The sequence below is a fragment of the Mesoplodon mirus genome (assembly GCF_964341445.2).
Source record: "Mesoplodon mirus genome assembly, chromosome: 16".
Classification (NCBI taxonomy): domain Eukaryota; kingdom Metazoa; phylum Chordata; class Mammalia; order Artiodactyla; family Ziphiidae; genus Mesoplodon; species Mesoplodon mirus.
Window position 1 is genome coordinate 18,148,778 of NC_138992.1, and position 25,619 is coordinate 18,174,396.

Consider the following 25,619-nt stretch of genomic DNA (forward strand, 5'->3'; position numbering starts at 1 on the left):
GTGTTTTTACAAACTACTGATGCCCTGATCCTCCCCAGAGATTTGCATTTAATTGTTTTCAGGTAGGGCCCAGCTTGACTTTTTCTTTTTTGATAACTGCCAAGGTTATTCTAATGTGAGCTGGTATTAAGAATTACCGAACTAGGGTAGAAACAAAACTCTGCATTTAGATCTAAGAGCCTTCAGGTGATTCTTGCCAAAAACAAAAATAAAAAACATAAAAAGTTTTAATGAGGTATAATTTACATACACATGTCAGAGTCTAAGTTTGATTAGTTTAAGGAAATTATACAATTGTTTATCCATGATTATAATTCAGTCTCGAAAGCTTCCATTATCTCTTTGTAGTCAATCTCCTTTCCTGCTCATGGCCTCAGGCATCTATTGATCTGCTTTCTGGTCCTTCTGACTTTTTTAGAAATCTCATATAAGTAAAATTACGTACCAGTCTTTTAAGCCTGACTTTATAAACTTAGTAATATTTAGGTATACTCAAAACGTTTCATGTCTTTTTACTGCTGAGAAGGATTCCATTATATGGAAAAAACAAACCATGTTCATCTGTTCACCAGTTGATGGATATCTGCATAGTTTCCAATTCTTAGTTATTATGAATATTGCTTTTATAAACAGCTGCTTGCAAGCATGTGTGAACATATGCTCTCATTTCTCCTGGATAAATACCTAGGAATGGAAGAACTGAGCTGCAGTTAAGTTTAACGGCCCGACTGTTTTCCACAGTGGCTGTACCGTTTTACATCCCCACCAACGTGTGAGACTTGCAGTTTCTCCGCATCCTCATCAAAATATGATAGTCACTGTTTTTAATAATATCCATTCTAGACAGTTATTATAGAATCACATTGTGGTTTTAATTTTCATTTCCCAAAAGATTAATGATGTTGAGTATCTTTCATGTGCTTTTTTAGCTCTTCATGTATCTTTAGAGAAATGTGTATTCAAGTCTCTTACCCACTTATTAATTGCAATTTCTCCTTACTACTGAGTTGTAAGAATTTTTTTTTATATTCCTGTCCATTGTAAGACATATGATTGAAACTATTTTCTCTTAGTAGCCTTTAAAAATTTTTTCTTAACAGAGTTCTTCAAAAAGGAGATTTTTTTTTAACATCTTTATTGGAGTATAATTGCTTTACAATGGTGTGTTAGTTTCTGCTGTATAACAAAGTGAATCAGCTATACGTATACATATATCCCCATATCTCTTCCCTCTTGCATCTCCCTCCCTCCCACCCTCCCTATCCCACCCCTCTAGGTGGTCACAAAGCACCTAGCTGATCTCCCTGTGCTATGCAGCTGCTTCCCACTAGCTATCTGTTTTACAGTTGGTAGTGTATATATGTCAGTGCTACTCTCTCACTTCGTCCCAGCTTACCCTTCCCCCTCCCCATGTCCTCAAGTCCATTCTCTACGTCTGAGTCTTTATTCCTGCCCTGCCCCCAGGTTCATCAAAACCATTTTTTTCTTTAGATTTCAAAATGGAGGTATTTTTCAATTTTGGTGAATTTATAGTTTTTTTTTTCTTTTTACAGATCATCCTTTTGGTATATATGTTTTTTTATAGAGGTTTTGTAGTTTTAGTGCTTACATTTGGGTATATGACTCATTTTGAGTTAATTTTTATGTAAGATAAAAGTTTAAAAATTACATATTTTATATACATATATATGTAATTTTTGAGTTTTTACATACGGACATCCAATTATTCCAGTACTGTGTTAAAAGGACTATCCTTTTCCCATTGGCCTCTTTGTCTCTATTCTGTTCCACTGATATATGTGTATTCTCCAACACCACACTGCCTTGACTACTATGGCTTCATAGCAAGTTGTGAATCAGGCAGTGTAAGTTCTCAAAAGTTGTTCTTCCTTTTCAAAATTGTTTTGGCCATTCTAGATCCTTTGCAATTTCATGTAAATCTAGTATCCGTTTGTCAATTTCTATGAAAAGTCCTCCTGAATTTTGTTAGAGATTAGATTGAATCTATAGGTCAGTTTGGAGAGAAGGACCATCTTAATAATACTGAGTTTTCTAATCTATGAACATGGTATATTTCTCCATTTACTTATATCTTCTTTAACTACTCTCAGTAATGTTTTGTAGTTTTCAGTGTACAGGTTTTGCACTTCTTGTTAGATATAGTCTTCAGTATTTTATTCATTGGTTTCTGGTCTAATTTCCTTCCTTCTACTTCACTCGGATTTAGTCTTCTAGCTTCTTGAGGTTGATGTTTAAATTACTGATTTTAGATCTTTCTTCCATTCTAAGATAAGCATTTAGAATACTCTTAGTACTGTATTAGCTGCTTTCCACAAATTTGATATGTTTCTATTTTCATTCAGTTAAAACTATGTTTTTAATTTCACCTATGTGCTATTTAGAAGTGTGTTTAAAATTTAGTTTCCAAGTATTTAAAGTAGTTCTCAGATTTCTTTCTGTTGTTTGTTTCTAATTTAATTCCACTGTAACTGGAGAACATACTGTGTATTGTATCTATTCTTTTAAATTTATTGAGCCTCGTTTAATGGCCCGACAGATATATGGTCTATCCTGAAGAATGTTCCATATGTGCTTGAAGAGAACCAGTATGTTGTTGAGTGGTGTGTTTAATAAAAGTTAATACAGTAAAGTTGGCTGATTGTTTTCACTACTGAATTCCTAGCACCTAGAATAATGCCCTGAACACAACGGGCACACGATAAATATAAATATTTGCTGACTGAAAGAATACTTTGACTCTGCCACTGAAATCTCTTTCAAAATCTTTAAGTCCTTTACCTTTTCTCAAGATCAAAATTATTTATAAATCAGTTACACTGAGTCATTTTAACCTGAGCTTCAGCTCACTATTTTGAAACGCTTCGATCACACTGACTTGAGTATGAAGAAGGCACATGCTTCCTCAATTCAAAACGCTTCATTAGTCCTTGCTAATAATTTTTTTTTTTGCCGAGTACCTTTAAAATGTTTCCTTTCAAAAGAATTCCAATTTTTAAAAGAATGAGGCAACAATAGAACTCAGGATTATGAAATGATCATGGATGACCGGTAGAAAGACTTGAGTGGAAATTCTGATTTCACCCTGTGACCTTAGAGAAATTTGTCGATTTCTCTGTACCTTAGCTTTTTCATTTATTATATAAAATTAGGCAATGATCAACATCCAATTTTTTGACAATTTCATAAAACATCTCTGTGAACATATGGTGAGCCAGGCTCTTTTCATTATACAACTGGCTTTTCAATATAGTTTTAAATATAGAAGCCTTTCTTCAGAAATGTAATAAGGTTTAGTTAATTGCATTTGTTCATATAGTTCTTTTACGTTTTTCCCAGTACCATAATACTTTCTGGGTATTTCACTGAAAAATACTTTTAAAAATCATTCTTTTGCTACTCTTAATTTAAGCATATTTCAAATTGGGCATTGTTCTTCTATTTTAGGTCAAACCGTAAGAATTGCTGATATTTTAACAATTTCTGATACACAAAGAGAGTAATACCATATGGTTCAAACTAATACGTATGTCCTATGTATAATATATCGATACATCCCTTTATTTCATCAAGGGATGATACATTAAACCTAAGCAACTGATAAAAACTGGAGCACAAATTTTGGTTCACATTGCAGTCCATTCAAAGTCTTTCTTTACTTTTCCAGACAGCGGTTATTACTAACTGGAAATACACTATATATTTCACTTATTATTTTACAAATGTTTTTGAGTACCTATTAAGCGTCAGGCATTGTTCCAGGCACTGAGAATAAAGCAATGAATAAAAGTAAAAAAACTTCACTTTGCCTCTTCTCACTTCTAGTGAGAGAAACGGACACACATTTAGTATATTAGATGGTAATAAGCACTAAGGAGAAAAAATTGAGCTGGGAAGATGGAGATGATGTCAGGAAGAGAGTCCATTTGCAATTTTAGATGGGATGGCAAAAATTAGGTCCTGAATGAGAAAATGACTTTGGAGTAAAGGTTTTCCAAAACTGAGAGACCCAGCCATATGTCTATCTGGGGTAAGAACTAAACCTGTTACCTCCACTACCACGTAAGCTCCCCAAGAGCAAGTTCTTTGTTCAGTTTACTGCTGGTCCAGCAGGTAAAACAGTGCCTAGTATACTGTAGGTGCTCAATAAAAATATCTGTTGAAAAACTGAGTATTTCATGCATATACAAACAAATACTTATAAATGCTTACTTCACACATCTGAGCTGTTATTTGTACCACAAATGGTGGCATAATAACATTTGCACACCTTGTTTTACTTATGTAATATCTCTTAGGGATTGTTTCAGCTCCTCCTCAGTGCCTCTCTTCTACGTTACAGTATAAATTCTAGAAGAGGAGGAGCCAAGTCTGTCTTGCTCAGCAGCAACCCCCAGATTGCAGTACCATACCTGATTCATAGTATCTACAAAGCATGAATAGAAACGTGACCGACTGAATGCATGAATAACAACATCATAAAGGTGTAAAACCAGGGAATAGTTTTAGGAAACAGTACAAAGTTTAGTCTGGAGGATAGGGGACAAGGAAGGCAACAGAAAAGAACAGTTGGGCATGATTCAGTAGGTTATGGGGAAACAGAGTTTTGATTTAGGAGGCTGATAGTTAATACCTTATTTTGTAGTGACAGAGGCTATTAGTAGTGGCACTATGAATGGGATATGACGTTTTCCTATGTAAGAGGCATCAAAACTTACACCAGCTAAAACTTGGCTACTCTTTACAAAAGAAGTTCTGTCAATGGGATAAATAATTTCCCCTACAGAAAAGGTTATGGGTAAAACAGAACTTAATAATCAACGGTTCAATTTGATTGTTTCTACTTCTGAGATAAAAAAAAAAAAAAGATTGTAAAGTGTCAGCTTAATCAGCCCTTAATGATATAGCCTAATCAACAACTTGGCTTCTTAGATGGTCATGTGATATATGTCTAATTATTATTCAGAAGTTACTAATACTAATCCCCAAATTTTAAGAGGTGATAATTTAAAAAAATCGAATCAAGCCTCATGATAAGGTATTTTCTTAAAGTTGCAATGAAAGTCATGAAAAAAAAAACTAAGAGTAAATTCTAAATCAATAAATTATCTTAGAAAAAGTTACAAGAGGAAAAATAAAGGGTTGTCCAGAATACACTCAAGTTTAGTTAAGAGATGTTAATAAGTTGTAAACCTGTGTAATATTGAGAAATGGATATTATACTACGTGATTTCACGTAGTATAGTGAAACTGACTCTACTGCCACCCAGTAAGTCTACTTCTGATTTTGTTTTAGCATCTGCCAAAATCACCAGGTATACACTTATTCCCTGTGAGCTGAGAAGGGTTAAAGCTACATTTCTTCACAAATTAGTAGGGTGCAATAAACTACATTAACTATGTCTCTTCCTCCAAGAAGCCTTCCTGAATTCTTAAGGCAATGTTAGGTCGTACACTCCGAAAGTATCCTCCACTTCACTTTCACCCTGCTGGCTAAAGAGATTTATAATGATTTTTCAAAGTGCCTTCTTCACTTGACTATAAACTTTACAAAGAAAAGGAGCATGCCTCTAATTCCTCAAGTGTAAGAACCCAGTTTGACTTCCCTTTATTTACCACACTTTGTACTATACTCTATATTATGCAATAAATGGTATTTTGATATTGATGTTAATGATTATAACTCCTTAGGGTCTTCCAACTACCATTTACTAAACCATTTTCTAACTCTTCCTCCACTTTACCTTAAATTCAGGTATTTCTAAAGGTCCTATCCTTGGCTCTCTTCTTTAGCCATGTTGTCTATGTGTTTTTTTCCCAACCACTCCTGTTTCCACTATCACCTTTATACACCCGCGGTGGACTTTTACACTGGGGGCTTCCCAGTATTCAGACCCTTGTATAGTCACCTCCCTCTTGAATCTGGCCCATTCTTGTGAGTAGCTTTAAATAAGAATACAGCAGAAGTGACCCTTGGCCAGTTTTGGGAATAAGCCTTAAAAAGTCCTTGTCACCTCAATTTTTCTACATTTTGGAATCTTGAGTAGCCATGTAAAAAATTCCAGCTAACCTGCTCCAGAGATTACAAGAAAAAAGCATGCGGCAAGGAAAAGGCGTTGAGACTCCATGGAGAGAGAAAGACAGCTGTGCCTGCATCCCATCTGAGCCCATCCTCCAAACAATCCACAAGTTCAGCACAGCCACATATCAGTGACCACTGGTAAGACTGGCAGAAGAACTGCCCAGCTGAATCTAGCTCAAACACAGAAGTATGAGCAAATAAAGTGTTTGTTCTTTTAAGCCACTTAGTTTTAGGGTGATTTGTTGTAAAATAGATAAACAAAAGAGCCGGTAAACTAAAAATCTAAATCTCCTGCCCTGAGCACTCTCTAGAGATATACATCTAAACTTCAAACACTAACTTTAAATTTCCACATAGATATTATCTACATTTCAAATTCAACACTTGCTAAAATGAATTTTAGTATCTCACCTATTTCCTATAAAGTACTGTGTAAACCGCTGATTTTAAAATTGTATTCCTCAGGATTCTAAGGTTCTAGAGTATTTCTAGAGATTACAATCTGGGTAGATATGTTTCAATTCCAGCTCTTAGTCCCATCACATCACGGGTCACAAAAACTAAGTATAAGCTCAGAATTAAACTAAACAAATCATTGTCCAATTAAAAGAGAAAACACTGAAACAAAATACGAAGGAACACACTTTAGCTATGTGACTTTGGACAAGTAACTAACATTTTGACCTGCAATTACTTAATGAAGTATGAGAGATTGGATTTAAATAATCTGATTTTATAATAGAAATTAATGACATCGTGAATGTAATAGATTATTAGAGAGGCAACACAGTGCAGGGGTTAAGAGCAGAGTGCCTGGGTTCAAATCCTTGGAGATGTTAGAGCTATTACTTGGCAGAATCTTGGTTCACATCCTGTTTCTGCCAGTTAATAGCTCTGTAACTTCTCCAAGTCCCAATTTCCTCATCTGTTAAATGTTTATAAGGTTATTTTAAGTTTATAAGGTTATTATAAAAATTAAGTGAATCAAGATTTCTAAAGTACTTAAAATCCTGCATAGCATATAAAAAGCTGTTAAACAAATTCTACAGAAAATTGTAATCACGAGTTTGTTTTTTTAATATACCATATAATAAATTAACCTATTTCCATAAATTTTATTCCAGAAATGTCTCTAAGAAACCCATGCTTAATATAATTAACTATCTAATTAACCAAAATTTCTGCCTTTAGAACACTGATATTTTATGAATGAATAACGTTGTATATACTTTCTGTTGCAGTAGGTTGTTAGATAGAAAAAACATCTTAAAATGATATGGGTCCTCTTAATCAGTAATAATATATTTTCTCATAAAGAAATGTTATCTCCATTTCAAAGTTGATAAATACATTATTTATGTTGCACCATTAAAACTTAAAAATGTACTACTTACCACTGATTGTCTTAGGCTTTCTAGCTATATATTCCTTCCATTTTCTTGAACTGAGCTGGCTGGGAGGAGGAATAAGTATGCTACTAATGGTACATGGCAATACAAAAAGAGCACCAACCTGGATAAAACAGAACATATTTTTAGTGACTGCACAATGAAATCAACTCTAAAATAGCGTCATCTGACAATTTTCCACTCATATTTCACCTACGTAACATGTATTTAGTCACATTCTTTCCCAAGAATTCCACTATAAAAACTAAAAAAAGAAAAAAACAAGAACACTGCCCTACCTCCACCAAAAAAAAAAAAAAAAAGCCAGAAAACAGAGAAAGGATTCAAAGTTACAGGTATCCGTTTTCCTTCCACTGAGTCATATATCTCTGAAGACCTTATTCACAGTGTTTAAGTTTAGGTTGTGGGTATAATTTCTTCGTATATCTGCAAATCAATGAGAGGTCACGAACTCTATCCTCAAAAGATTTTGTCATACCAAGCCATAATTTTATAAACTTTTGACTGGACAGATTATTGGTCTGGCTTCAAAATTAGAATCTAAAGGCAATTTCAAAACTTTTGTTGCTAGATATCAGAAATTTAATGCTAATAGGTATAAAATTTAGAGAAACCATGAATCATATGTCAGAAAACATACAGCAGCTTCTAACTGATTTATGAGCAAGCTCAACTTATTCAACTTTGTATTCCCAGTGCTGGGCACACAGATGTTTATTAAATATTTGTCCCCCAAAACCCACCATAATATATTTAGGTAAATTGTCAGTTTGATTAAGCACTGAATAAAACAAACTGCAACCTTGAAAGCTGAATTTTGCCTGTTATTTTAGAAATGTAAGCTACAAAATCAGCACATCCCAATAAATACATTTCTTTTTTTACTTTTGGGGAAATTTAGGCAAGGCATTTACTATCAATCTCAAATCTAATGCAAAATCACTTTTAACTGTCCTATGTAGATAGAAGGGTTACATGAGATATGTGACACAAAGTTAATTAATACTTTTAGTTGCTATTTATTATTTTTACTTACGTATTCTTAACTAACGAATATGAAAATAAGTCTATCGGGAGGTAAAACAAGGAAGGTAAAATTAAATATGCTTATTTTTCTTGATTATTATAGCCATAACCTTTTTATTTTAAGTCAAATGTATTTTACATAGTCAAGCATTAGACATTAAAAATAAAAATATTTAGGAATGGAAAATAATCATTAACTATAAAAGATATATATTTAATTTCCTAAACACTAAGTCTTAGTTCTTCCTTCTTGCATAAGTAAGACTTCTTAGACCAGAATGCATAACAAAACTGTCTGGCCCAAAGGGTGACAAAGCTGTAATGTGAGTATGCCAGATCAGGGCCCAATTATAGCTTAACAATTATAAAACTGTTACAATTATAGTTACAGCTTAACAATGTAAAGATACTAAATGCAGTTCATTGCATAATTTATAGCCTGACATAAATGTGTCCTGACCCATCAGCAAAGGAAGTGACCACATTTCTGAGACAGCTTATTTTTGATTAAACATTTGCTATAAATATGAAAATAAACTTTTCTAAATCCCATAAGCTATAATTCCCTACAAAATAAATTTATGTCAGTAGTTTACACTACATTCACAACAAACTTGGATTCTGATAACTTGTTCTCACTCATACACTAATCATTAGATATACTTTGAGAGGCTTGAGGATGATCCTTTCATATTAACATTCTATTCCAAAATGTAACAGCCAAATAACATTTCAAACCCAAGTTTCAAAACTTTGATTCAATCTTTTCAGTAGGCAAACCCCCAAACAAGCAGGCACTATGGCAATCATGTTTTTAGCCTTATAAATTCTCCTCTTTAATAAAAATATCCCCTGTCTATATGATTAATAGACATCATGATTCCCTAACAGCTTATCTTGCCTTTTCTAATCTAATAAAATAAGTTTTCCTCTAAAAGGCATTTATTTTTATTCTGAGGCTAATCAAACATCTTTTTTAAGCTCAAAAGTTGACTTAGGATCACATAAAGCACTAGAATTTAAGCACTTTGACAGCTTCCCAAGGAGGGACCTTGTCCACTTTATTCTCTCCAGTACCTGCAACAAGCAACTGGCAGGCAGTCCAAAAAAAAAAAGTTGAATAAATAAATGAAAACCATGTTATAAAGCACTGGGATTATTTCAAGGAATGACCATGGAATTCAATTTTTTTTTCAAAAATGTAAAAGACTAACTATGACACAGTGTAATAGGGCAGTGAACTGCTTCACATTTAGATTTAGCCAAATTACATAATGTATGTTTCTAAAAGTTATCCCTTTGCTGAATTAAAGTAGGAACATATATTTAAAGTTCCATTTATTTGTCCCCGACTGATAAAGTGTAGTCCAATATTTCATAGTCATTGTCCAAGAAGCAATAAAAATGACAATCTAATACAACAAATTTAAAATAAAACAATTGAAAATACTATATTAATAGATATCAATAGTTTAGCTTTCTTCTAGGATTAGAGTTGCCTATCTTCAATATCGAGATGGATTAAGAATTATTTTATACCCGAGTTAAATTATAGGCATATGTCTGATTTTGACTTGAAACATTACCTATAAAACTAATTCCTAAAAATTTCATCATGACTTCAAAATATCTAGAGGATATCTAGTGCTTTATAAATTTCAGGAAAATGTTTCACTTAAGTGTGTCTATCATTTGGGCCACATAAACTTCAAAGACAAGAATTAGATAGAAACCATCATTTATATCATACTGTACAGTTTATAAAATATGTTCCAATTTGGTTTTCATTGCAACTTTTTGAAATAGGCAAAACAGGAATGATTATTTCCAGTTCACAATTTAAAAAGCTATAAACCAGTGAGTGGCAGAGCTAGGACTTAAATCAAAGTTTTCTAAAGTACATGTTCTTTTACTTGAGACTTTCTACTATATCATGTTCCCTCCCTCCCTTATTTGCTAATATAGGTGAGATGATTAATGATAAATGACATTCTCATTTCCTGGATAGGGTTACATAGTGAACTATTTAGCTACTTGGGTTAAAATATGAACAGAGTTGTTTGTTTGTTTGTTTTTATTCTTAGTGCTTTATTTTTTTTAAACTATACCACTTCACAAGACTTCTGTGTGCAAATTTCTGTAGAGATGTATGATCTTATTAACCTGTTTAAAGTACGCCCTCCACCCTACTACCCTATCTCAGCCTGCTCATTTTCTTCATAGCTCTTATTTTCTATTTTTCCTACCAAAATGTAAGTTCCATGAGGGCAGAGTCTTCATCTGTACAATCCATCATTGGAGCCCTAATATCTAATACACTGCATAAAGTAGAACTAATGTTGAATAAACAAAAAAGGAAATTTTAAATTTCAAAATGTAGCACATTGGGTTCTTCAGAGGTGAAAAAACAGGCTAACATTATCTTCAGACTGTTCCTTTAAAGGCCATTTCATCAAATAAATACTCTGATACACTGTTTAAAAACTATTAATTTCATGGAAAAATGAGGCTGGAAGTCAAAATTTTAAGTTATTATATAGCCAAGCATCTTAAGGCCAAAATCATATTTCCTTTACTACATCAATTTTCTAAGGGAACTATAACCAAGATTTGATTAATAGTGCCATGGGGAAACCATAATTATAACAATCATTTTTCTCCCTGCAGGACTATTTGATAATAGAGTACTTGTTGTTAAAATAATAAGAAAATGTTATGTAAATATTGCCAATGAACATTTTGTGCATTAAAAATTGTTTTCATAGAAACAAGGTAGTTGAGCAAATAACCAGAAAAAAAATTTTAATTTTTCCTATTGAAAACTGTACTTGACTTTATATGATTCCACTTAAAATTCTTTATGTTGTAGTTTAAAATTTTTTTAAATATACCAATTCTACCATATCTTTGTATGTTTTATATATAAACTAATGAAATAGCTGAATATCTTCTAAACATCACCAAAATTTAAAAAGAGGAACTGAAAACTTACAAATGATAATTTAGTGAAGCTTTAGACATTTTTCTCACCTCCACCTACCCATCCTACCATGAAAAAGATAATGCAAGCATATACATATCTTGCCACAGAACTGAAATCAGATGTGAAAGGGGTAGGTTAACAATAATCTAATGTGTTCTAAAAGCAATTAGCAGTCATGAAGCTTATTTTTGAAAATCTCTTCTAAAAAAAAAAACCATCCCTTCATGTCTGCAGAAGACTTTGGGGTTATTATGAAAAGTCCAAAGTATCTTAACATGAATTAGGACCAAAACCTTATGTTAAGTTAAAGAAACCAAATCATCACACAGAAACAGATTTTAAAAAATACATTCCCTTTTCTCATACATCTGTAAATGTTAAGTTAAAAACACAACAAAAACAAAAACAAAAAACACCCTCTATACCTTGCCACACAGGGAAGAAATCTGCTCCAACAGCAACTTGGAATTCTGTTTGGTATTGTTTTTTGTCAGTCCTCTGCACTTAGGAGTTAAAGAAATGATGAAATGGTAATTGTCAAATCATTCAACTCCCTAAAATAAGTTTGATTCTCCAATTCACAAGGTGCTTAAATTCACTGATCAAAAATTTTAACTGTGGGAACTCACAATTACTCTTTTCCAAGGACAATTATTTTTCTGATTCTGAAAATACATCAAGAAATAGTGATACTATAAATAGCATTACTCTAAACTATTAGAACCAGAGATTTGTACAAACTGGAGCTTCTGAATAAAAATTCAAGAACACTGTACTAGTGTTTCATTTCTGGCCAACAACAAATTCTTTTTATATAAAACATTGTTCTTAGGTCTGTTCCTAAAACTTCTTAGATATATTTTCTTTAAAAAGAGTCTAAAATATGTTGAATATTTACAGATATATGTGATAAGCATTCTTATTTACTTAAGTATTTAAAAAGATACCGTGGACTGGCACTTGTATCTATCCTGCCAATGGCAAGAGAAACATCTGAACATTCCAATAGTATATAAATTTTTTTTTTCTTCAGAGATTCCTAACATTTCTCCCTCTTACCTACCCTATAAGCAATGAGTAATAATTTCAGGAAGGCTTCTGCCTATTCTAGAGGCATAAATATCGTGCCTGAAGGAGCATTCTTTTTTTGCAAGTTGTAGAATTTCTCTTAAAGCAATGGCAATGAAAAGTATACTGATATTATAAAAAAGAAAAACAACAACAAAAGTATGGGCAAATATTTAAATGTGGTGGTACCAGGAAACAGTCTTACTTGACACAGATAAATTGTGATCTATAATGAACATGTAAATGAAAAGGATACAACTCAAATTCAATGTCTGACATATAGCAGGAAGGTAGGTCTGATAATTTTATCATCTGCACAAATTCTAAAGCAGGGCCATAATAATGAAAAACCTAAAAAAGAAATTAAAATTATGTAAGACTTTAAATACTATAAATAAAATGAAAGTGAACAAATTAGTGATCAGGGTTTAAATCTTTAAAATGGGCCTTAAAAAGCATGTATTTACATATTATGCAAGGCAAACACTTAATTCTCTATCGCAGATAAGAATTTCTTCCATATCAATTCTACTTTTCCAGGTGGAGAGATATGGAGATTTCTTACTAACTGGAAAGAGTTTTAAGAGGAGGAAAATGAGTATAGAAAGAGGGAAGCAACAGAGGACAAGAGTTCTCAACTTCTCCTGTTTATCTCTAGAAAGACAGACAGATAAGCCAGGAGGCTAGGATGTCGAAGAGAGTCTGCGAAACTGAGAAAGAGAAAGAAAAGACACTCCAGGGGCTTCCCTGGTGGCGCAGTGGTTGAGAGTCCGCCTGCCGATGCAGGGGACACGGGTTCGTGCCCCGGTCTGGGAAGATCCCACATGCCGCGGAGCAGCTGGGCCCGTGAGCCATGGCCGCTGAGCCTGCGCGTCTGGAGCCTGTGCTCCGCAACGGGAGAGGCCACAACAGTGAGAGGCCCGCGTACCGCAAAAAAAAAAAAAAAAAAAAAAAAAAAGACACTCCAGGATGAACTTTGGCATGCTGAGATAAAAAAAGACAAAAAACAAAACAAAGTCCTTGGAGGAAATACTAAAGTAATTAAAAAGAGAACTAGTAAAACAAGAATACTAATTAACAAAGAAAGCTCCACTCAGAGAAATAAAATTCAGTATTTCTTTGGATACTCTAAAACTAAACTAAGACTGAGCTAGTGAAGAAGGTAATTCAAGAGTTGGGGCTAGAGTGCTTCACAAGAAGGGCAAAGAAAAGCAAACACATCTTCAAACACACAAAGTTTTAAACTTGCAGAAAGCTGAGCAATTTCATCATATATGATTATGTGTATGTATGTGTATGTACACATAAATACACAACACACCTAGTGTGTATTTATATATATGTATGTATGCATGTATTTGTTTATGCATAGAGAGAGAGGCTTACATTTATTTAAGACGTTGAACCCTAAACTTCTCTCAATAGCAGCAAAGATCAGACACATTATTCATACTTGAATGGTGTACTACCAAAGAAGAAAAGTTAAGGTCATCAATCTTATGATTATAATCTTTAGAAAAGAATTTAATATTCCTGTGAAAGATGATCATGGTAAGTTACTTAAAGTAAGTAATTCTGAACTATTAGGAAATGTGTCAACATCAGAAGTATGTCTTTTGTACCACCCTTTGATCAGAAAATATTACCCATCAATCTGACATCCTTGTAACCTCATGACCACTATGTTTTGCACATTCTTGAAATGCATCCTTCAAAGTGAATTTCTAAAGTGCTTCTATATACTTCTTCGTATACTATTTTTCCAATGTGAAAAAAAAAGCCAACCAAACCCCTTTTAATTATTATACTTTATAATTACTTGCATTTTAAGAATAAATCTATGGAGACATGGGACAAGAATCAATACCTCTTAAACTGTAAATGAAGCAAATGTCAGGTACTATGTCAGATGCTAATCTCTTACTTCATTAACCCTCATAACTTTGTAAGATAAGTGTTTATTACTATCTCCATTTCATAAATGAATTAATCAATCTACCCAAGGTGACAATACCTCATAGGTGACAAAGTCAGGTTTCAAACCCAGGTCTACCTAACATCAAAGCCTGTTCTCTTTCCACTGTATCATACTCCCTTCAAACTGAGTCTTAGAAAGGTCACATGGTAAAGTTCAAATCAAAAGTGGTTTCAGGCCTATACTGATCTAAAGTTACGATCGTTCCATTCTGAAAACAATTTAAAACAATGATAGTTTTGCCAACATTCAATACTGATAATACAGTATAATTTAAGCACTTAATTATAATTATAGTATAAGTTATGCAAGTGAGCACACTTAAGCACATATATTAGTAATGTTAATTGAAGATTCAAACATATCTTATAAAAATAAAATATTCATGAATAGATGATTGCAAAAACAATTAAACATAGATTACCTTTGGCAAAATACTCTTATCCTTTGATGGTATTATCTTTTTGTCAAGAAAGCAAGTTTTTAAATTAGATGTACTAAAATTCTTAGGTGTGACTCCCTTTAAACAAAATTCAGGAAAACTAATTTCACATCCAAACTGAAAAGAAACGAAGAGAACACAGTTACAGGCATCATGAGTTAAGTTACAAAGATTAATACATCTTATTGCAATGTAAAAGTTGAGAGGAAAACCATATGTAAATTTATTTTTGATCTTCAGTTCAAAATGCAGTTGTTCCATTTATGTACATATCATTCGTATTTCAACTTTCACATGAATTTTTCATGAAAAGCTCTCCTTGGCCTTTCACTAGCCCATAAGAGGATACTAAGCCCATTCTCCGCAACCAGAGAAAAAAGCAACCCCCTTTACATAGAGTTGTTCAGTACCTGCTTCCTACTAGTCTTAAGTTCTGCAAAAATAGAACTTGCCATTCCCCTAGATCCGTAGTGCCTCACACAGAGTTTGCTTTCAATATAAGTTGTTGATAAAAAGATCAATTCCTGCAGAAGTAGTAATAATAGGGGTACTAACAGTAATGGTAATGACAATGATAGGTAACACTTACTGAATGGTTACTTTGTGCTTTAAATAATTTAAACCTCATAAAAATCTGAGTTAGGAAGTACTATTACACCTGTCTTACAGAGAAAGATAACGGTGGCACCAAGAGGCTAAATATTACCTAACATTTCACACAAAGCTAGCAAGAAACAGAGCTAGGATTTGAATGCAGGCAATCTAACTCTAGAATCGATGTCCTTAATCACTATAATGCCCCTAGGCTAAAAGCTATTCTCCACCAGAAAAGGGATTTCAAGTTTTAAATGCAGCCTGGGGAGATATGGACATTTAATTTCTTATCCATAAAAGAATAAAAGGATCACAGAACCCTGCCATTATCTGTCTGTATGTAGACATGCAGTTTCAAAAAATGTATACAAAAGTAATTCTCCTAGCTAATTGTATCCTGCATTCTTCTAGTAGGCTATATGACTTGTTTACCCTAAAACCACTTGCAAAGAAGATTTATCTGCATATTTAAGTTCCCCGACATAAAGAAGAGTTGGCGTGCAAATCAACAAGAAGGGCCCAGCCACATTAATTCCTGTTGTCTTATTAGAAGTTTTATTAAACTATAATTAAGAGTGAATTGAAAAGGAAAAAAAAAGTCTAGTAATTAGTACAATAAATCTTTACAGGAACACAACGATCTACTCGTGCTCCCATACTAAACAAACATTAAGAAACTTTCTTTTAGTTTTGCCTATAGACAGAAACACATAAAATACCAGGAACACTGATTTCAACATGGACACAGCTTATAAAAACCACCAAACATATTCATTCACAGTAAGGGATCGCAAAATAGAATTGGAGCCTCATAGAAATTTAACATTAGCGGGGTTCCACTAATCTAATATTCTCATCTTATAGTTGAGAAACCTGGGGTCTAGTAAGGTTAAACAAAAAATTGTTCAAAATCAGCTGGTTAGCAGAAAGCACTGATCACTTAAGGTGGTATCATAGGTAAGAAAACATGTTCTAAGCAGTTTTCCAGGAGTTTACATATGCGATGAACTAAAGCACCTTGGATAAACATGAACTCAACTAAGGTTAAATTCTGCTTTAAAAGAATGTTACATTCTAGAACTGCAGTGCCCAAAACAATCACAGTCACTATTTAAATTTAAATTAATTAAAGTAAAATATAGTAAAAGATTCAGTTCTGTGTTTGAAGTAGTCAAGTATAAAGTGCTAGTAGCAACATGAAGCCAGTGGACTGTTGTATAAGGATAAATTCGGAACATTTCCATTAATGAAGAAAGTTCTATTTAGATAGTGCTTTTCTCAAACATCTTTATATGGTACCTTTTCATTAGGATTCATTTAAACTATCTGTGTTGTAAATAAGGTCGAAAGGCCTGCTTTGCAAACTGTGATAACAGAAATCCACTTACCTTCCTTTCCCATATCTGAATCTTTCCCCTCCATAACTCCTTTGAATCAATAGCATCTCTGAGATCTTGTAAAGATACAATATTAGCAGAAAGGATTTCGGCAATTTTCTGACAACTTCTATAAATAAAAGTTTATGATAATTAAATAGAGGGTTTTAAATTTGACTTAGATTTAATGGTAATAGTTAGCTACAAGCCAAACAGGCAAAAATGCAAAGTTTATATTGCTGCTTTTATCTACTAATATTATAGAACATTCATTAAGTCAGTCTCTGAAGAAGTTGCTATCATGTGTTCATTTAATCTCAACATCCTCTTGAATTATGAGTAATTACCCTTAATACTACAGATGAACAAATTTTCCTATTATTATTTATTAGTTTTAACGTCAGATATACACATACGTACACACATATTCACAGACTGAATGAATTCTTATCTTCAAAAGGAGAACTGCTCTCCTAAATTGTTCCCACACAGTTTTGTATGGAATTTCATAATAGCGCTTATCACAGACTATCATGACTATTTGCATTCCTGTTCCTCCCTGTATTTCAATGAAAAAGATCAAATCTCACTTTCTTATTATCAGTATATATTGCTGTGCTTGGCATAAAGATAGTGCTCAATAAACGATTGCTGAGTGAAGAAAATCATGAAGTTAACAAATCCAATACTCATTTAAGGATCAAAACTGTAATACACAGTTGATCCTTCCTAAAATGCCATAAAACACAACAATATATATTTACTTCTACATTGCACATAAAACAAAAAACAAATATAAATTATAATATAAATCATTATAAATCCGGTGTATCCATGTATCCATGGTATTTATCACAGTGTTCACTGGATAATACAAACCTATTTAAAAACACACAATGTGTTTGGAGAATTAATGCTCAATAATAGTTGTAAGAAAGCATCAATAACATTTACTAAAAACTTAAAACTTCTCAGAAATATCAAGTATGAAATTAAAAAAAGTGTAGGTTCTTCTCAACAGATAAATCTCTAATCACAGTATGACATAAAACTATCTTGTCACATTTAAAAAAATCTTCAAAGGCTGGGTCTATTAAAAACAGGGTAGCAAGTTAATTGTAAAAGCAGACAACACAGAAAGTAGTCAAATATGAACAAAGAAGCTTACGTTTCACAATGATTTCCTGCTATGGTAATTTTTGCTGAATACCATTCCTTCAAATGTTTTAATGCTCCTATAGTAGGCAAACAATCTCTCAATTTAGGCGGATCTTTGTCAGAAGGCAACAGTATTATATCTATCATTGCTCTACCTAGGAAGAGATAAAGGCATTTCTGTAATTTTTTAAAAACATTTTTATTTTATATTGGAGCGTAGTTGATTAACTATAATTTTTTAAAGATGTTAGATCTGAAATGTCTCAAAACAGTACCCTGAACAACCGAATTTTATGTTTATTTAGAAGATGAAGAAGGATTTTAACTTTAATTTCTGAAATTCTTCAGAACAATATACATCTTCAGGAGTTCAAAATTTTTAAATGTTCACATTTGATTTAAAGCCATGTTACCTTGAAATAGCTAGCATATGCCAGAAAAACAATGAACTATATCATAATTACTTGCCAATTATGTGCCAGTGGTTAATTATACATTGCTCTTGAGATCATCAATGCTATTGTACTGAACAGAGGGAAAAAAACCTGTGCAATTCATTATGTTCTTCTATACTTAATTTTGTTATACAAAAGGGAATGAATTAGTATAAAACTGTAATGTTCAAATAAATTATTTCTCTTTTTAAAGAACAATAAAACACTCAGAAAACTCAATTATACTGACAACATCATTGGTTCCTGAGAAAGAAGGTTAACTTCATGAAACTTTTAATTTTATAAAATGATAAATTTTACTGAAGGACCAGAAAAATCAAAATGAAACAGAAACCAAATAAAAGTTTGATAATTAAAGTATTCCAATTTGCCAAAATAGCAACTGTACATTCCATATTTTGCACTTCATATAAAAATCTGACATGTTTATCAATGTATTCAGTTATCTTCCATATAGGATCTTTTATACTAAAATATAATCTTGAATATAAGGATTAGACTGTGAGCTATAAAGTCCTTTATGATAATCACATATGCTTTACTCATCATTGTATACTCAGCTCCTAGTACAACGCCTGACATATAATAGACACAACAACTATCTGCCTAATAAATGACCTCCAATAATGAAAATATTCAGAAAAGTATTCAAAAGTATTTGTGGATGCCAAAGCGTACCAAGCTTTAGATGAATCAGCTACTTGAGTCACACAAAGAAAGATTAATTTAAGACAAAATACAGTTTTAAGAATAGTATGATGCAGTATTTCATAAAATATGCTTTCTATTATAGGAAAAAAAATGGATTGTGTAAAAAAATGCTGAGTCAAGGGCTTCTTTTACTGCATCACTTTCTATTTGATAATATGTATAGTGACTTCACACCATAAAAGTATGTTATCCAAATGATCTAGGTTAAAGAACTTCTTTTTCCAGGAGTTGCTCATGGAAGTAGAGTTCTATAGAACATTGTGGAAAACAATGGTATATACAGTGCAAAGCTGCTTCTTCAGTAATAACTGAAGAAGGAAACAAATGAGTAATTTCCTAAGTTCTAATTTTTGTCTAAGTAAATGAAAACAATTAAGAAAATTGTGACGTCTCAACAAGGCACTTTATTAAAGTAGTAGAGTATGTTTTTTAACAACTTCATATAGAAAATTTTTTTCATTTCGAAGTTAGAAGTGAGAACACGAGCATAAAGAATGAATTTATCACTCATTCACAGCAAGTGTAAGATAAGGTACAAATTATTGAAAGTAGTCATAAAATATTACCAGGAGCAGGAAGTTTGTCTGATAACTGATGCAAATTTTCCGCAGATTCTTCATATAGGCTAAAATAAAACAGTAGGATAGGAAAAAATATATATACACACATTACATATAATCCTAATAGGTAATATTAATTAAATGCATCTATGTGCCAGACACTATTAAATACTTAGCATTCAGCATTATTTCATTTGATCCTCATGACAATCCTATGAGGCACTACTATAATACTATTTTTATCCTCACTTTAAATAATTCACCTAAAGTCCACATAAGCTGTAGGTGTGGAAGCTAGGATTCAAACCCTGAGTCCAAGTTCTTAGCCACACCCCCAAAACAAACAAACAACATTAACAAAAAAGGGGAAAAAAGCCCTCCTTAAATTATATCTAGTATATTAAATATAAATCATAACTAATAGACCATTTTTATGAACCTTAAAAGTAAGGTATTACTAAGTATTTAATAAAGAAGGCTACTGCTTTTCTCTGAATGACACATAACAGCCCTGACAGGAAAATATGATACTCTCCTCCAATTCTTTAAAATCTATTCATTTTACCCATATGATGAATCTTTTTTTTCTCAAGATAGTTTATTATATAACATAAAGGTATTTAAATCCTTTATTATAAACTCACCATTGTCTAAAAAACTTAAGGCGCCTTATGGTAAAGTATAGTTTTCAAGCTCCCTCTTGTGGAAATAATTATTAGGTCACTTACTAGAAATAATCACTTTTATACTTGCCATCTTCTAACAGTGGTGAGAAAACGTATAGAATGGTAAGAGCCCTAAGGCTAGAAGGCATCTTAGAAATCATCTAAAAGGATCTCAACACTTTACAGATGAGAAAATAAAGCACCAGAGAAGTGAAGTGACTGGCCCAAGATTATATAATTAGAGACAACTTCTATTAGCCTCTGTTACAATGCCCTTTCTATGGTTCTACAATGTCTCCCCTCATTAATCAGTATAAACAAATATGATTTGAAAACAGGAAAACACAATTTGAAAATCTGCAGCAATTTATAGAAGTATAATATTTGAATATTAAAATAAACAAAGGAGTTTTTTGTAATGAAGTATTACAGAAGACTGAAATGACAAGAATGAATTATGGTTCAGAGATGGTATATTTCATGAAGAAAAAAAATTATCAAAACTCACATCACCTGGATCATCTTATATACTGTACCACGATTCAAAAAACCTAAAAGTGAATTCAATCATCTACATACACCTCAGAAACTATGGATTTTAAAGGTGCCTGAAACGCTGAAGATACATATAAATTGAAGAAATCACATATTTCAGTCTCAAACAGCAAAATGAAAATGATACTGTGGTTTGAATGCCAGTTATTAACCTTAAATAAAGTTTCTATTCAAGCTCTTGAAATATAACATCAGGCAGAAGTTTGCTTCAAGGAAGTGACATATTAATAAAAATATCACTTTTTATGCTTCCTGCAATTTTGCAAGCTTAAGAAGCTAAACATTTTCAGATACCAATTTGTGCATTTTAAAGAATGTTATTCAAATAAAAGGCCCAAATTGCCTGTCTTCCAAAACAAAGAGTTGAAAATTTGAATTATGTAAAATTCCTTCACTATAGCTGTTAACATATCAAATCTTCACTCTCACGGCTAAAATACTATCTAATGTCAAATATTTTAAAGACATGATAGAAAGTACATAAGCATACTCAGCCAAGGATAATGATTCTCTGCTATTACTATCTTCTTCCTCAAAACACTCAACAGCACTCAAACATTCTTCGATATTTCTTTGAAGAACATCTTCAATTTCATCTTTTTCCACACCAAAATGTATCTCTTCCCAGTCAGAACTACAAAACTAATATATCAAAAGATTGCATTAAATAATGGGTTCATGGAATTATTTATATTAACAAAGACATTCACTAGTGACTATTTTCTTATTTATATTACCTGATAAAATCCACATATTGCCTGCACTGCAAAGAACCACTTCCTGGAACCTGGTATACCGCCTACCAAACAGCCTTGAAAACAAAATCATACTTATTAGAAGAAAGGCATACCACAAAGAAGCAGATGTTATAGCATATATACTTAGAGGGTTCTGTAATTTTAATATATATATATATATATATATATATATATATATATATATAAAATATGGATCTTTAAAAATCTCTGCTAAAAATTCAAACAGGAGAATCTGCCTAAAGAGCAAAATTATTCACTCGTTATGAATACTCTGCTTTAGTTCATCACAATTCAAAATCTACATCATTATATTAATCATCATGTCAAACACTAAAACCTACTATAAAGATGTTGAAAAATACACCCACTCGATTACTCTTGAGTAGTACAAAACCGTGCAAGTCATTTTAAGGAAAATGGTTCCCTCGTCAAAGACCATGAAGGTTTGGTTCAGCCTTGCCAAAGAGAGAGGAGTTAAAGAGTAACTTCAGCCTAGAGATAAAGAAGATGCTCTTCTTGGAGACTGGAATATTCCATGAAGATACAAAATTAAGGGTCACCCCAGGGTGCGAATCAAAAGAGCAATGAAGAATTTAGAGCTACGTACAGAAACTGTATTCAAAGGAGGGAGAAGGAGAAATGTGATAACTGAGCTGAACTCATGGAAGCTAAGAATGATGCTAAGTGCCTATTACCAATTTCTGCCAAAATCTCAGAAGACTTTACCTCCTACTTCCTTAAGAAAATAGAAGCCGGGCTTCCCTGCTGGTGCAGTGGTTAAGAATACGCCTGTCAATGCAGGGGACACGGGTTCGAGCCCTGGTCCGGGAAGATCCTACATGCCGCAGAGCAACTAAGCCCATGTGCCACAACTATGGAGCCTGCACTCTAGAGCCCACAAGCCACAGCTACTGAGCACACATGCCACAACCACTGAATGAAGCCCACGAACTCTAGGGCCCCTGTGCTGCAACTACTGAGCCCACGTGCTGCAACTACTGAAGCCTACGGGCCTAGAGCCCGTGCTCTGCAACAAGAGAAGCCATGGCAATGAGAAGCCCGCGCACCACAACAAAGAGGAGCCCCTGCTCACCGCAACTAGAGAAAGCGCATGCACAGCAACGAAGACCCAAGATAGCCAAAAATAAATAAATAAATTTATTTTAAAAGTTAAAAATAAAAAAAGAAAGAAAATAGAAGCCATTATAACTCCCATAACACCCTGTCAGCAAACATATTGCCCTTCCTGCATTCCCATTAGGTCCTTCCTCATTTTCCCCTGTTACATGTAAGAGGCACTACCCTTCCGATCAAGGTTATCCCTCAGACTTCTGCCGGGACCCCAGGCCACTGACTTTCCTGCATCTTCAGTCTCTCCTTCTCTGTCATTTCCTTCCCATTAGCATTTAAATATGCACAAGTATTTTTCAAATTATTTTTTTAAACTCACCTCCCTTTTCCAGTTACTAGTATATATCTTTCTTTACTCTTCAGGAAGATAAACTTTCTAAGAGCACTATCTACACTTGACTGTCTCTATTTCCTGTTTACCTTTTCTATTCCCCCTCCTAATCCAATTTAATCTGTTCTTTCGTCTCCAACATGCCACTGAAACTACACTCACCAAAGTCACCAATGACTAATGTGTTTCTAAATCTAACAGTTTTTAGTCCTGTTGGTACTTGACCTCTCAACGTAAGACTAAGAAAGGAATCGAAAATGACACATCTGACTACTTTCTCCGGAAAACACTTGCTTTCTGTGGAACCTATCTTTCCCGCTGCTCCTTCTCATTCCTTTAAAAACTGGTGTTCAGCTCCTTTAAATACTGGGATTCATTTCAAGATTTTCTGCTATTCTCACTATCCAAAACAATCTCATCCTTTCTCATGGCTTGAACTGACATCTAGATGTTGAGGATTCTATAATCTGTTTCTCCAGCTTCACTCTCCTTTGGAGTTCCGGACGCATGTATCCAACTTTTACAAAATATTTTCACTTTGCAATCTTACAGGCAACTAATCACACGTTCTTAATTGAACGTGTCACAGTCCATCAAAATCTTTCTTGCAATACTGGTAGTACTGACTTAAATTATACCAACTTGAAAAATTAAGGAGTATTACCAGCACTTGGCAAACTGGCTAAGGTAGCATATAGATATTAGAAATCATTTCCCAAAGGTGACAGTTGAAACCCAAGAGACAGGTTCTCTGATGAAAGAGAAAGGAACAGATTGTACAGTCATGAGAACTATACAGGTATCAAAACAAGCACACTCTCCCTGACATCTCCAGGAACTTCCTTCAGCTTTTAGACCTGTTTTGATATCTCCTTTTTTCTGAGCCTCTGAAAGACACTCTCAGATAGAGGCCAAGAAAAGGAAGAGGGCCTCCCTGGTGGCGCAGTGGTTGAGAGTCCGCCTGCCGATGCAGGGGATACGGGTTCGTGCCCCGGTCTTGGAGGATCCCATATGCCGCGGAGCGGCTGGGCCCGTGAGCCATGGCCGCGGAGCCTGCGCATCCGGAGCCTGTGCTCCGCAACGGGGGAGGCCACAACAGTGAGAGGCCCGCATACCACAAAAAAAAAAAAAAAAAAAAAAAAAAAAAAAAAGGAAGAAAAAAAGAGGATAACTAACAAAGATGTAAACACATGGATCTGTATAATGCCAATAAAAACCAAAGGAGAAAAGATTTTTACAAAGTAAAGAGTGTTCAAAAAAGTCAAATAGTTTGAAAAAGTTAAAGCCGATAAGAATGGAGAAAAGATTACTGAGTTTAACGATTATAAAGTGCTTTTAAAAGAATCAGTAAGAGGTAAGGATGGAAAAATAAAAGGTAAGGAAATGGGTATAAGATTAAATAATGTATTTGTACTCACGACAAAATCACAAATCCTCCTTATAATGCCACATTACTCTAACTTATATGGAGCTGAAGATGGGCAAGAAAATCTCATGAAGGGAACAAAACTCAAGCTGAGACCCTAAAATAATTTACATAACAACTTTATGACATCCAAGCATCAGGAAGAGAAGGATAGCATCTTTTGCGTTTTGTATTTCTTTCATTGCTTCCCTATCCCAGTGACTTGTACACAGTCAACAAGTGTTTCTTGGACTCCCATGTGACCAGATTAATTAAATTTATTTCCAATACAAATGCTGTGCCAGCGAAAAGAGGGGTTTATGTTTTACTTACCAGGGAAGGTACTATCTTCTGGATTAATTGAAGAATTAATGCTTCTTTTCAGGAGGTGATAAACATTTGCTGCTCTTAAGTCTGAAAAAGAAAAAAACAAACTCAATTGGGTTCAAGAGTTACATAATGTAGACCTATTCCTGTTTCACCATCAGAGATTCTCAAGTACACTATATTGTACATAAAAGAACTACACTCTGGGGCTTCTCTGGTGGCGCAGTGGTTGGGAGTCCGCCTGCCGATGCGGGGGACGCGGGTGCGTGCCGCGGAGCGGCTGGGCCCGTGGGCCGTGGCCGCTAGGCCTGTGCGTCCGGGGCCTGTGCTCCGCAGCGGGAGAGGCCGCGGCGGTAAGAACTACACTCTGTTCAAGTTTTGATACAATAAATCTAAAGCAAGCAGAGAAAATAGGTAAAGCTCCCGGTTTGCACATGCCTGCCAGTTAACACAAATACAAAATTCCCCCAAAAGAATAATTTTAAACGGAGAAGGAAAATCCTGTTACAATACTCCGTACACAACCCCATACACTTCCTCCTCAAAGTGCCGCTCTATCAAAACAAGCTAAATAAAATGCAATACAGATT

At 33.7% G+C, this 25,619-nt stretch overlaps 1 protein-coding gene across 2 annotated transcripts in view; it reads right to left on the bottom strand.

Annotated features, from left to right (window-relative positions):
• Positions 1–25,619, bottom strand: part of MTBP (MDM2 binding protein) — a 70,204-nt gene that overhangs the window by 43,915 nt on the left and 670 nt on the right. For both annotated transcript variants that reach the window (XM_082601734.1, XM_082601735.1), the window contains exons 2-11: positions 25,036–25,116; positions 21,815–21,888; positions 21,568–21,719; positions 19,864–19,922; positions 18,142–18,286; positions 16,986–17,103; positions 14,986–15,120; positions 12,843–12,937; positions 11,944–12,016; positions 7,495–7,612 (exon numbers count right to left, since the gene is read on the bottom strand). In XM_082601734.1, coding sequence (XP_082457860.1) covers positions 7,495–7,612; positions 11,944–12,016; positions 12,843–12,937; positions 14,986–15,120; positions 16,986–17,103; positions 18,142–18,286; positions 19,864–19,922; positions 21,568–21,719; positions 21,815–21,888; positions 25,036–25,116 — 1,050 coding nt within the window. The remainder of the gene's footprint in view (positions 1–7,494; positions 7,613–11,943; positions 12,017–12,842; positions 12,938–14,985; positions 15,121–16,985; positions 17,104–18,141; positions 18,287–19,863; positions 19,923–21,567; positions 21,720–21,814; positions 21,889–25,035; positions 25,117–25,619) is intronic.